The sequence below is a fragment of the Spea bombifrons genome, chromosome 4 (assembly GCF_027358695.1).
Source record: "Spea bombifrons isolate aSpeBom1 chromosome 4, aSpeBom1.2.pri, whole genome shotgun sequence".
In the NCBI taxonomy this organism is placed as follows: domain Eukaryota; kingdom Metazoa; phylum Chordata; class Amphibia; order Anura; family Pelobatidae; genus Spea; species Spea bombifrons.
The window spans coordinates 4337892-4351372 of NC_071090.1; the positions used below are offsets into that span (position 1 = coordinate 4337892).

The 13481-nt window shown below is 44.2% G+C and overlaps 1 protein-coding gene across 2 annotated transcripts; it reads right to left on the minus strand.

Moving 5' to 3' along the window:
• Positions 1–610: 610 nt before the first annotated feature.
• NINJ2 (ninjurin 2) lies at positions 611–7535 on the minus strand. Of its 2 annotated transcripts, none has more exons than XM_053464546.1 (4): positions 7314–7535; positions 2232–2373; positions 1380–1563; positions 611–716 (listed from the first exon to the last, which is right to left on the minus strand). In XM_053464546.1, exons 1-3 carry the CDS (start codon positions 7527–7529, stop codon positions 1397–1399), a joined length of 525 nt encoding a protein of 174 aa, XP_053320521.1. In that variant the 5' UTR covers positions 7530–7535; the 3' UTR covers positions 611–716; positions 1380–1396. The 2 variants fall into 2 exon arrangements, with proteins under 2 accessions (XP_053320521.1, XP_053320520.1); XM_053464545.1 differs by having other exon boundaries at positions 2139–2373.
• Positions 7536–13481: the final 5946 nt, after the last annotated feature.

Genomic DNA, 13481 nt, shown 5'->3' on the forward strand with positions numbered 1-13481 from the left:
AGGACGGACTATATCCGAAGCAGCTGTTCTAAGGAGCTTGTTTACCGATCACAGCAATCGTGGACTCTGACATGAAGTATGTGCTCGGCCCTAATATTTAAAGATTTCGTTGAACGGACACAATGAAGGATATTCTGGATTTACCAAAAGGACCGCGATGCAATAAAAGAGAGTAGTACCCATCAGTCCCGAGTCTCTTCATTCAGTACCTATGTAGCGGAAAAGCTGAGCATATCAGGTGGTAGAACGGTCATCGTGTTGGCTTTATGTTCGGCATTGCAGGTATTGGGGTGTCTTTGTGGACGATGAGCTCCCCATTCGATCAGGAGAAGTCAAGTTCTAGAGCTCCAGATGTTCTGACGTACAACTCCAATCACACTCAGCAAAAGTCTCTTTACACTTCATGCGTCCTCTCAAATCATCAACCCCCCCCCCGCGAATTATATTTTGAAAGCGCATCTCATAATAAAAATATGTCATCGGGTGTTTTAAGAGAATTTGAACTCCATCCTGTATATTTATGGTGTCTTCTTCCGATCGGGTGGAAGGAAGGGTTGCATGTGGGTCAGAGAGTTAGATGAAAAGTCTCTAGGCTGAATTACGGCTTTAATTACGGTGTTAATAAAAAGAATTCCGGTGGTTATATACAGAAAATAGGAATGGGAAGATCTCTGAGTAGTTGGTTGCGCAACACAACGCAACAAAGTCACCGAGATCTGGAAAACAGCAAAGGAACATATTTTACCGGTAAGCACGTGTGTTACTTTATACACCCTACAGCCTTTATTGGCCCTGAACACATGTATGCTTATGGTGTATATGGAATCCACACTATGATGTTAAACATTCTAGAACCAGCTTCTCATGTGATCTAGAAATCTGGGGGCAGCTCTATGTTGTCGTGAGATATAGAACACTGGAACCAGCTCTAGATTCTCTTAATATATAGAACACTGGAACCAGTTCTAGATTCTCATGAGATATAGAAACCTGGAACCAGCTCTACATTCTCTTAATATATAGAACATTGGAACATTCTCATATAGAACTTAGAACTCTGAAACACACTCTATACTATTGTGATACATAGAAGTCTAGAACAAATAGCTCTTCTCCATTCTGTGTTCCTTGGGCTTTTGTTGGTGCCCCCCGTGTTCCACTGGATGCTGTAAATTAGAATGTTGTGAATATTTGATGTCTTCTATTTTCAGGATATCGTTAAGGGTATTTTAAGGTTTTTTAGCTGCGGCATCGGTAAGAACGTGGTGGCGTGTTGCAAGATTTGGCAAAACTATGAAAATCCACAACAGAGTTTTTGCCTTGTAATGCAACCCAAAAATGTGGCCCTGACCAATGTGTTATATATATATGATGTATACCTGTGAAGCTTGTCCGCTCAGTTGACTTCCCGTGGTCCTCTTGACGGGTAAAGGCCGGTTTTCTGCACCCCAAAGGCTGTGATGAAGATGTTCAAAAGGACCGTCAAGAAAACCAGCCCCGTGGCCACATTGTTCAGCAGATCAAGCCTGGGCTGTTTTTCAATATCGTTCAGGTTTCTACGAGCTGCATAGGTCAAGAACAGAACAGAATCTCAACTTGGGTTCTGCCACATCTCCAACACTCACTCTTGGAAGAACACATGTGGATCAGACAGGAGAAGTGTTTTTAGGAAAGCTCGTCATTGCTAATTAAAACTTCCTTGTGTGAAGAGATCACGAAGCAGACATGGATGGAGAGCCCAGTCCCCTTTATATTGTTCTAGATTAAAAAAAACAACCCGTAGAAGTCTAGACAGGCTACAGGTAGAAGTTGACCCCTCTGAGACACTGCCTTGAAGCAAAACTATCCGTTAATAAAAATACACGATGGAAAATAGAAAGAGATTATGTCAATATAACATTTTTTAACAAATCGTAACTATTCTATTGAGTTTATAACACCAGATTTCCTCTTTTCTGATTGGCCCCTCAACCTGTGCGAAGGGGAGAGGTCAGAATGGGACAGATCTCCTGCTGCCCCAGGTACACACCTATGAGACAGGGATCCCCGGAGATACCGGGCAGCGGACTCCTTGGGACTAGTCGTCGATGTACCCCCTGAAACCCCTGCAGTAAGTGCTGTAAAGGAGTAGCCCTTACCAATAATGATCAGTAGAATCCCAATGACCACCTGCAGAGCAAGTGACAGGCTGATGAGGGTGATGAGAGTGATATAATAAGTGAAGCTGGGACCTTGCTCCAGGACAGCTTTCAGTTGTGTTGCATTTGCCATGAATAATGCTACGTCCAACATGCTCTCCGCCAGACTCTTCTTGGTGGCGTAATGGTTAATGTTTATTGCAGATCTCCTGGCTGGTCCTGGGTTACCGATCGCCTGGATATATACATATATATATATATATATATAGGTAAGAAAAATAATAAAAAAATAGAATAATTACTTTTTGCTTAATTTTAAAGGAAATAACATTGATGCGCTTCTGTAAATAATGCATGTCCTGTAATTCCATTTCAAACCACTAGGTGTCAGGATTGCCAAACAAAATCGCTAATTGAAATGTATTGAGCCTGATAAAAAGTATGACATCATAAGCACTTAGATCATACTACACATATCTACTAAATATATTATCATATTATGTGGGATAGATATCCATTCCCAAACCCACCATATTATTATTTTATTTATGTAGCGCCAACAATGTACACAGCGTCTTTTACAGCCCATACGTTCAAAGGATCTGATTACAATAGAACCGACAGACTAAGACGAACCGACACATTAGGTACAGAGGGTCCGGCTCACAGGCTTACAGTATACGATGTGTATAACATGGGGGCAGTTTGAGACTCCCATCACTTCGGCCATCATGTTTCCGAAGAACATGCGTGCGGGGTTTTGTAGTCCAGGAATAGATGAATATATCTACAGTCTGCTCAGCCCCATCCAATTTTGAAGGCTACAAACGGAATTCATTGATTTATATAGCACCGTCATATTCTGCGGCGCTGTACAATGGGTAAACAGGACATAACAACTAGTGTGCATCACATAGCAATTTGAAACAAAGGATGACGAGGGCCCTGCTCACGCGAACTCCTTCAGCTCGATAGATCACGAGATTCTCGGGGCATCTAGGTTGGGTATCTACCCTTCTGTTGCAACCTGGGCTGTCGGTAATGACTCCTAGACTACAACGTCTGCCAGGGGCAGTTTCCCTCGCACGCCCAATTACCCAGACATTGTCTCATGGGGTGACTCATAAAGGACACCGTGACACATCGCAAACCTCAGTCATCCGGTCAGCGGTGCCAACGGGTCAGAAGATACACGTGACGCCGTAACAGGTTTATCAACCTGAACCTGGCAGGGATCCAGCACAGGAACAATGCAATAAAACATTAAATCATTCTCTTTATTACATGATAACATAATAGGGCTGTCTGACCGCACTGGCTTATTTTCCCCTGGTTTCTATGGGAACCGGTTCTTTAGCCCCGGGACAACCTCAAAACTTCCATATCGAGGCAGTCAAACACCTGAGGGGCCGGGGGGTAGAGTTAGACTTAATATCTTATTATTATTATTATTATTATTTTTATTATTTTTATTATTAAATATCTTATTATTTTTATTATTAAATATCTTATTATTTTTATTATTTTTATTATTAAATATCTTATTATTTTTATTATTAAATATCTTATTATTTTTATTATTTTTATTATTATAATAATAATAAAAATTAAGAATATATTTTATATATATATATATATATATATATATATCTATATATATATCCTAAATCCCACATCTAACTGTTCTATATACACTAAATAAACCTATGGAAGAGTGTTATTGATTTATGTTATATTTGCATTTTCAGCTGTGATTTCATTAACCCTTTGAGTACCACAGCCTTCCTCTTTCTTTCATGCATTGCTTTTAAAATTGTCAGTTATAAGAAATGAGCTAGAAATCCCTTAAATATAGGTGAAGTTTCCCCGTACGTGGCTTGTCGCGTCGCCGTATACCCGTCCCATCCTCCGATCAGGTGTTCGATGCTTGGCCGGCACGGGTGGAAATAATAAGAGGGACTGAGTCACAAATGACTCCGTAATTAGGCAATTTTTCATGATCTGATACTTTGGGATTTGACGTTTCCAGGCATGCGCCGTGACACTGTCATTCCTACAATGGTGTTTTTATAAATTCCTTTTGGTTTAGTAAATTCAGTATTTAACCCCTTAAGGACAATGGGCGGTCCCTAAACCCACTGAAAGCAATGCATTTTGAGCCTGTACATGTAGGGGCTTTGTCATTAAGGGGTTAAATAGTCGCCCCACTCATCATCCGCCTTTTAAGTGCCTCTGATAGCTGCGCCGTCCCTTTAAATCTTCTTGGTGTGGCTTTTGTCAATGGAGGATTCTGCAGAATCTCCCCCATTATGCATTTGCCCCCTTTCCTCCTGCCCCCCCCCACTAATTTCCACGCATGAGATGTGTTCAGCCTTCCCCCGGTTCAAGCAGCCAATCAGCAGCAGGAAACGCTGGACCATGGAGGAGGAGGGCAGCTGCAGCAACAGGGCTGCAACTTCCAGGTCAGGTGTTTTCTTTTTTTCTTTCGAAAACTGCATATTGAAGTATTCGCGGAGGGTTGGGGTTACTCACCGAGTACTTTAATATGCATCCTTCTTTAAACAGGGTGTCGAGGACATTAAACTGTCCCTTTAACACACTAGGGATTTAAAGCAGTAAAAGTGAAGCAGTCGCCATAGCAACCAGTGCAATCAGGTAATTATAACAAAAAAGACTTTTCGGTGCAAAGCCGATCAATAAAATACACAGAGCCGTGCGAAGAGACAAATGAATCCGGGGAACCGGCGGCTGCCGCCATTCTTTTCCCGCTTTGGCAGCCGTTGCGATCGTCCCAGGGAAAGAACCTGGATGGGCCTGCGTCTGCCCTCACACGCTGGGCACACGCCAAGATGGCTGCGGGCGAGGAGGGAGGAGACGCGAGGGCAATTATAACATTAATAATAGAAAGCACACCGCACGGGGATGAATACGCAACCGTCATAGCTGCCGATTGCTACGAGACAGTCCTGGTTTTCAGACGCTGCCCTGCTTTTAGGGGCAGCGGGGATCATGGGTTGGTTTAGAGAGGTCCTCTGATCTAGCGGGCTTTAATTGACGTGGGGAACGTCATAAATAGTTTTCCACAAGTCATGTAGTCACTCGAAATTCCAATCAGGTCCCTCCTCCTAACCAAACCTCAGAAATGCCCCAAAAAGCACCCCCCTCCCCCCTGCTCCCAATGTTGACTATTGGCCCTGGGGGGTAGTTTAGCTAGTCCCTTCTCTATCCTCTGTTTAGTTCGGAGGTCAGTCGAGGCCACAAAATACCGTTTTTTTCATTTCTAATACCAGAGAATGATCTTCCCGTTCAAACATCTGGGGCAGATTAGGAATTCTATGGTCTACGGTGCCGGGCGGAAATTCCATTGGGGCGTCACAGAAGAAACAGAGAGGAAAGAGATGTGCATCAAAAAATATTTCATGAATAATCGCAGGAACGGGGAGGGAGAAGGGCAGAGAAGATAGATAAACACAGAATGAACCAGAAATGGAGAAACCTCCAAAAAAATAACTTTAATCGACAACCAATTAATCACCCGTCTGTATTGTTGCTGGAGGAACAGTCCCGTCAACAGTCCTTGTATGATCCGCCATACAGGTTGATTTAAATATCAACCTGCCCACCCTGCACAACTTAAAGTGGTCAGGGCTCTCCATGCCTATGTACGTGAGAGCCCCACCCATGTATGTCACAAGCCCCCCTTTAGGTCATAAGCACCATGCACTTTCACGATAAGCCCCGCCCCCGAGAAGCCTCTCTCCTTGAAGAGGAAGCGCTCCGCGTAGGCGGAGCCTGAAAGTATGGTATCTATTTATTACTTACAATAAATATTTTGCCTTAAGTGCTCCAAAAACCTGCAGTCGCTCCCTACCTATATTGAACATAGGTATCCTATGGAGCGCATGTTTAACCCTATGTTTCCTGATTTGCATTCCAGTTCTAAAACCAGATAAAGCTACAGAGAAACTGACAGAATATATAAACTGAGCAGCCGCTACTAATGCTGAGTATTGGGTGCTAAGAACAAGAGAAAAGCCACCTGGCAGATGGACGTGTGGAGCAACCATTATGGAAAAACTATTATTATTATTATTATTATTATTATTATTATTATTTTGGTACCTTTATTAACTGTAAAGTATTCACAAGATAGCAGAACAAATAAATATTCTGTTCCAACAGGCAACAGATAATAAAAGCACAAATTGGGGGCTTTTAGGGCAGTAGAACCCTGCGATACCCTCATACCCAGCAAACATTCTGACCTCCTAGAAAAGAGGGGCATCAGGGCAGGAAAGAGGGTCATACATATTGGGGTCCCAAAAGGAAGTGTTCCTCCTAAGAAGAACACACAGAAGTTGCCCTTCCAAGAAAACTAGGGGTGTTATGGTTTGGGTCCCCCCTAAAAAACACTTTCATGCATATGGTGGCTGAGGGGGGGGATTCTGTGGAATCGTCCAATTTAAAAAGTCCTTTAATACGCATTCTTTGATCAGGAGACTGTCTGGGACCCTGGGGTGTCTCTTTAACACCGCGAGACCTACATCTACCCCCGTGCAGAGTAAAGAGAGAGAGAGAGAGAATGGAAAGAATGAAAAATAAACGGCAACAGAAGAGGAAAACTAAGCCAAAAAACGGTAAATGCGGAAATATATAATATACAGATGAGTAGCAAGTACTAAAACGATAAAAAAGGAAGAAGTCCAGCCTAATCGTCCTAGGAAGGAGGAAAATGGTGGCGAGCTGTAAACAGCAAATTTTAACCCCTCAATCGCTTTACTCGCCCCTTAGTGAGCCAGGGTACTAATGGCTGCATTGAAGTCATTTAGGGCAGAAAAGGGCACCGTAACTCAATGGAGAGAGCAGGAAAACCCGTAATTGGGAACAGCTTTTGGAAGTCGACGGAGACATCAGGGCGAAAGCTGGGATAGCGGAGGGTTAATGGATTGTGTGTGGTGGTGAGAGTAAGGGGGGGGTCCTTAGATGCGATTGGGGGTTTTGAGGTTTCCTCACCAGCAAAACCACAATCTCATTAACGAGCGAGTAACTAAACGGCGTGGAATTTCGGGAGGATCTGAAATAGAACATTCTACACGGAGATTCTAAATATCAAGTGCAGCGGAGTGAGGGGAAGGACGGGGTTAATACCCTTACTTACCCCCCGGGCATACTCACCTCCATACTGATGCGCTCCCCCTGCGTGCCCATGCCTGGCTGCTGTGCTGGGCGAGTGTCGGGGTCCTGGCGGGGTGCAGTTTTCTGGGTGGGAGTGCAGCTGGACACACACATGTACCATTCATCCAGCCCGAGTGGGACGCCATCCACGGAGCAGGGAGCGAGGGGGGCCGCACACAGGATCCTCATTGTACGCATGTGAAAGCGCTCACACATTTAACATCTTCCACGCGGGCTGAGTGATTTAAACTCATTTCATTAAGTGCAATAAGGAGAATTTATGATGAGCAACAAGAAATGTATATATTTTATGGAGCAATAGTAAGATTTTTGTGCATAGGTGCCAACAGCTGCGTATTTGCTGGGACAGTCCTGACAGCTGGAGGGGGCGTTATAGACATATAAGACTATGTAGAAAATATATAGTTTAAAAGTACGGGAGCAGCTCTAAGAATTCTGAAAGCCTGAAGGTCGGTAACTTTTTCAGCAATTTGAGCTCCAGTAGCTCGTCTGCTGGATTTGGCCCCGCAGGCCGGCCTTCGTCCCCCACGTGCATCCATGGGCCTCGGCCGCGCATGACCCTGTCGCCGGCTCACCGCTTTTCGTTCGTTGGACCCCTTTAGACCGACCGCTGCAGACCGGGACCCCCACAAGAGCTGCGGTTTTGGAGATGCTCTGACCCGGTCGTCTCACCGTCACACTTTGTCCCTCGTCGGAGCCGCTCAGATCATTACGCTGCCCATTTTTCCGGCTTTTAACATCAACTTTGAAGACAAAATGATCACTCGCTGCCCCCCCCCTACTGACAGACGCCATGATAACGAGATTACCGGCGTTATTCCCTTCACCTGCCGGTGGTCAGAACGTTATCGCAGATCGGAGTATATATTTGAAGAGCTCTTCTGTGTATTCCATGGCAGAAGCAATCTTATGTAGACAGAGAGGTTCATGAAGTCAAATCTTTGCTAAATGTTGTTTCAGATGAACCAAAGGAAACCAAACACATCTCCTGAGGCCATCGAGAAGACCAGGACCAAACTTAAAATGTCTTTCGGTACATGAAATACGCTGACCGAAAACCTGTGAGATAACCCCCGCTTGCAGTTCTATGGCTCGTCCTTGGCTCTTTACTCGTTCTTGTACCGGCCAAATATACTTGGCCATTTCTCAAAGAAGGAGCACCGGGCAGAAGAGCCGCGGAAGAGATTAGTGGCTTCCAACCACATCCTTACCTCTGTTCAGCTTTTCCGTAGCATTTCATTTATTTTCTTCTGGGGATGAGGAGGCGGCTAATCCCGTGGCTTACTCCTTCTAATAATTTAGGCTTGTTAATGTTTTCATTTCGTGGCCACCATCCTGAAGAACTAACGGCAAGCTACCCCGTATCATGGTTAGGGTTGTTGATGGGCACCGCCAACTACCCATCAACTAATTGTTAAGGGTTAAGATTCCAGAGGGTTCTCCATAAGTATCGTATGCTTCCTCCTTTATGACCGTAATTAAGATCAGCTACAGTTACACCTTAGCACCATGTCGGCTCCTTCTACATGCAGGAAAGGCCGAGGTTAGTAATGGTGGGAGAAGCCTGTCCTGAACCTATTCCTTGTGAATTCCCCTCACGGCAGAGAAACATTTTCACGCGAAGCGATACATCGTTATAACACGTCAGCACGGAACTGGGTTGCGGGTAACAAAATTGCTAATTCAGGCTGTAATTACGAGAAAAGGGGAAGAGACGTGAGACTTTTAGGGTTTCGAAGTATTATTTGTTCTGCTTGTGTTACATACGAGAAGCGGCTCGGAAATCCTAAATATAGAAGTGTAAATCTCGGCAGGAATGTGGCGCCCGTATGATAGGAGCGAGCCAAGGGATGCGCCCCGCGGCCCACACGGCACTGACACACATGTGTATATCCAGTGTGAAAGTGGGGTACACACATGGCACCCCACAGCTCTCCAGACCGGACTGGGGATGAATTAAGGGTGCTGTCCCTTTAAGGCCAGCAGCCACCAAATGTGTGACTGCCAGCTGTATACGCGTGGCATATTCTACTAGGGAGGAAGGTTCAGGGGGGGCACCCATTTGCCCCCAAACTGGGGTCGGATCCCCCTATTAGACAATTAGGCTACTCGGTGTGCTACTGTTTAACGGGCCGGAGATCTCAGACAGGCCCCGAACAGGCCCGTTTACACTGCACGCTGCGCCCAGGCACCACGCGTCTTTCATAGGCAAAACACCGAGATATGATGTCATATCCCTGAGCTCAAAAGCAAGGATGGCTGCGCAGGAATGACTGGGGACACGTCACCAAACCACTTGTATCGTTAATCCGGGTCCCATTCGTCAAGAAAACTTCAACCAATTCTTCCCGAGCCGAGATGCATTAATGCCTGACATGCACGGGCCTGTGAGATTAGTTTTGCAATATTTGGCTTCTTCTATAATTATATCATCGTCGTCTCACATGTAATATAAATGCTGAACTCTATAGAATATGGAATTTTGTAACAACATGTTCAGAATCAATCTAAAGGACGCCTTTTCTTTAAGTTGCTTTGGAAATGCAGTCAATCGACTAAAGACGGACAACATCTGGCTGGTGATCCAAGTCAAGGAGTCCACCCAAGGTCAACAGCCAATGTGGACCTGACCGTAATCCAATTGAATAGACTGATTATTGGGCTGTTAGCTAAAGGAGGTGTTCAGTTTTAGCTGGCAATCTTACGCAGGGTTAAACCCCCCCCCCAAAACCATACACCCAGAGAGGTAGGCAACGCATCACGACCACGTGAATCAAAGAGTTAAACTGAGATTAACTTGGCCAACGTCAGACTTCACCTGGGGCTAAATATTTTCCCGGTCATTATCTTAGAAACGTGCTCCTTACCCCCCCCCCCCCGTGCCTTATCTGCCCATACATCTAAATGAGTAATTACCCCTGTGAGATTTCTCCCAGTGCCTAGATTTCACCGAGACTTTACTCGGGGTGTTTTGTTTTCTAAAACTTTTATTCTTAGTAAAATGACATTTTTATTCCCCCATCATAAAACCATCCAGAATCCAAACCAGACTGTGTTTATTCTAGACCTGTGGATCTGAACATTATGATCTGGGGTAAATTATACCAACCATGAGACTGGTGTCTTTCTCTTCAGGACAGTCGCCTGTCTCGGTCTTAATCACTCAGCCAGACTCTCTGACTAATGAAAGTCTATGGAGGAACGGACTTCATTAGCATCGCCATAAAGCATCAGCTCAGTGTGGTGTTTGAGCCGGGAAAGTCACCCAAAATATCACATGAATGAGATAAAACCAGGATTTTGTCACCGACCGACATTACCGTATACAGAGCTGTGCTCCGACATGGGCGGCATAATCTTTCTTTTGCATCACGTGTAGATGATGTGTACACACACATACAAAGTTGACTAATTGTATGTTGGGAGCTACTGCCCAGAAACTGTCTCTGCCTGTCCCTGCTCGGTCAAGACAGAATTCACTGTAATCGTGAGGCTGGGCATTTCTCCAAATACCCCCCCCATCCAAGCTGTCTCGTGTATCCACAAACAAGAAAGGACCGTCTGTTTAAAGAACCCCCCACCCCACCCCACTTCTCCCTTTTCCAAGTTTGAATACAAGGAACAAGTCTATTTCTCTGTGTCGATAAGAGAGCGCAGAGCAAGCGTGCTTTTCAAGCTAGATTTTATTTTCTATGGCTTGTGCTTCGTTACTTTACTCTCTGAAAAATATTTTCTACCCAATGGCCGTACGATGACGGTAAATGCCGGGCTGCCGTCGTTAGAGGAAATAACAAAAGCCTTCGGTACATTTCGTCATTTCGACCAGATTCTGATTCTTAGAGCCACTAAATAAATGGCTAAATATAGTTTTGGCGCATCTTCCATTTTTGGTGGGGTGGGAAGTAATTTGGAGATAGACAAGCGGTGAGATCAGTCACTACTAGTGGTGCCAAATGGTCATAGAAGAACGTTACCACCTCGCAGATGAACTTAGGACAACTGTTGAGTAAGACTTCACTGCCTTCAGTTCAAGGGCTCGGAGATTGTAAGCGGAATCTGTGGAACCTAATCCTTGAATTTCGATTTGTTTCAGCTTTTAATTTCATGGTTTTCATCCCCAGGAACCAGTGGCAACCTACCCCAATTCAAGATGGAGCTGCTGAGGAGCACCTCAAACTACAACTCAACTCAACTAATTAGTAGGAGTCAAGATTCCACTGGGTTCCTCTTGAGTTTAACAGCACTTATGTCTCTTAAGATTCCTCTTTTATGGCGATAATTAAGACCAACTTTAGTTGTCACTATTCCTGACAACGTAGCACCATGTCTTCTCTGAGTATGTACAGGAACACCCCAGGTATTCATGGCAGAAGAAGTCTATCCTGTATCAATACCGTGTGAATAATTGCCACGCTGAGATCGTAACCAGAATCCACGAACAACCCTAACCTTCGAAGATCCCAAGAATAACCTGTCGACCATAAACTAGAACAGGCCCAGACCCATACATGTTTAACCCTAGTAATGCATGTCCAGGGAACTTTTTCCGTGCTAATACCTCTCTTGGGGCTCAAAATAATTCTAATAATGGTACTAAAAAAACTGTCTACAAAAGAAATACTGAAACACCACGAAAACATCAAATATTTGGTTGTGTCAAAGGCAAGGTCCGGGTACATTGGCCTCCGCCTTGGTCTTTCCTTATTGTTGGAGTGGCTGGATAACCATGGAGGACATTGTGAAAGTTAGCTGACTGAAGCACATTTATGCTATCATTTCCCTCTCCCCTTCATACAAAGAGGTGATTATTCTGTCGAAACTCATGTAGCATATCTGCCAAGATATTTCTGTACCGTGTTACGTCACCGTCCAGCTCCTGCCCGTGTTTTATGCATGGCAGCTGGCCTTTGATCTCATTGAACCGAGCCTGAATGGGGTCATTAATTGCCTGAACGATCTTCTGCTGCTGGTCACAATAATTCAGATGAAAATAGGTCTACCATGCAAACAAACTAAGAGTCTTCTCAATGGCACCAAACCAGCCCCTCCGTGAACCCCAACATTTTAACCCTGGTAAGAGGGGCAAGGGGATGGTTGGAACAATGACTTCTTCATTGAACCCTGCATTAGCACATGGTTATACTTGGAAATGTCCTAAATGAACTGATCCAGGAACAAATATTAGCCCTTTAATAGCTCATCACAAAATCCTATTGTAGAGATTTGCTAATGGTGATAACCAAATAGTGCTAAAGGTGTTCAGGATAAAGCCACCTGTATTCAAGCAGCTATTTCAGCTGCGATATTATAGGAAGAACGCTGCAAACGGGAAGCTCAGACATCATTCAATCATAGCGGAATATGAAGGAGTTGGCTTCAGAGTGTGAGACCCCTGAGAACCTGTCCATGTACCCTGAGATTGGGGTAGAGACCTTCAGACAATTGGGCATCGCAACCAAAGAAAGATCCAAGACAATTATGGCTGGCGTTTAATAATTTGCCAATCTCACAGTCACAGAGAGAACTAACTGCTGTTTTAAGTAAGGAACAACCATACGTTTATATACAATTAATAGCATCATTGTATCACTGTATCGTTAAAAGAAATCTATAAAATGAGTACACATTGGATTGCCGTTAAGCAAGGGCATCGTATATATATATATTTATATACCGTATATATTTATATATATATTGTCTATAATGAGTTAAGTAGGGGGTCCAGGTTTTGAATATAGTTGGATCGTGGTGAAGAATGGTAATCCTGGCTCAAATGATCAAAAATCCCAGCTGTTGTTGGAAGAATCAAATGTTGGGAAGGCCAGAGTCATCTGATTTAGGGCAGAACAAATGGCACATACCCATCCTTAACCCTGTCAGTGCCCTGAAGATGTGAGAACTGGCGTACAACAAATGTCCCATAAAGGGACAAAAATTAGGTTAATGCCAGACAAACGTACAGCCCCCCCCTCGATAGAATATCAAGATTCAGCTGACTTCTGCCATTACAGAAGAAAGAATCTCCACTGACATATCCGTCTGATCCTGCCCATAGTCTAGAACCTTATATAATATCACTTTTTAGAATTGCCCAATTTCTGGATATCTGCACGGCTTCATAATGGATGCACCACTTGTGTTAGGGAA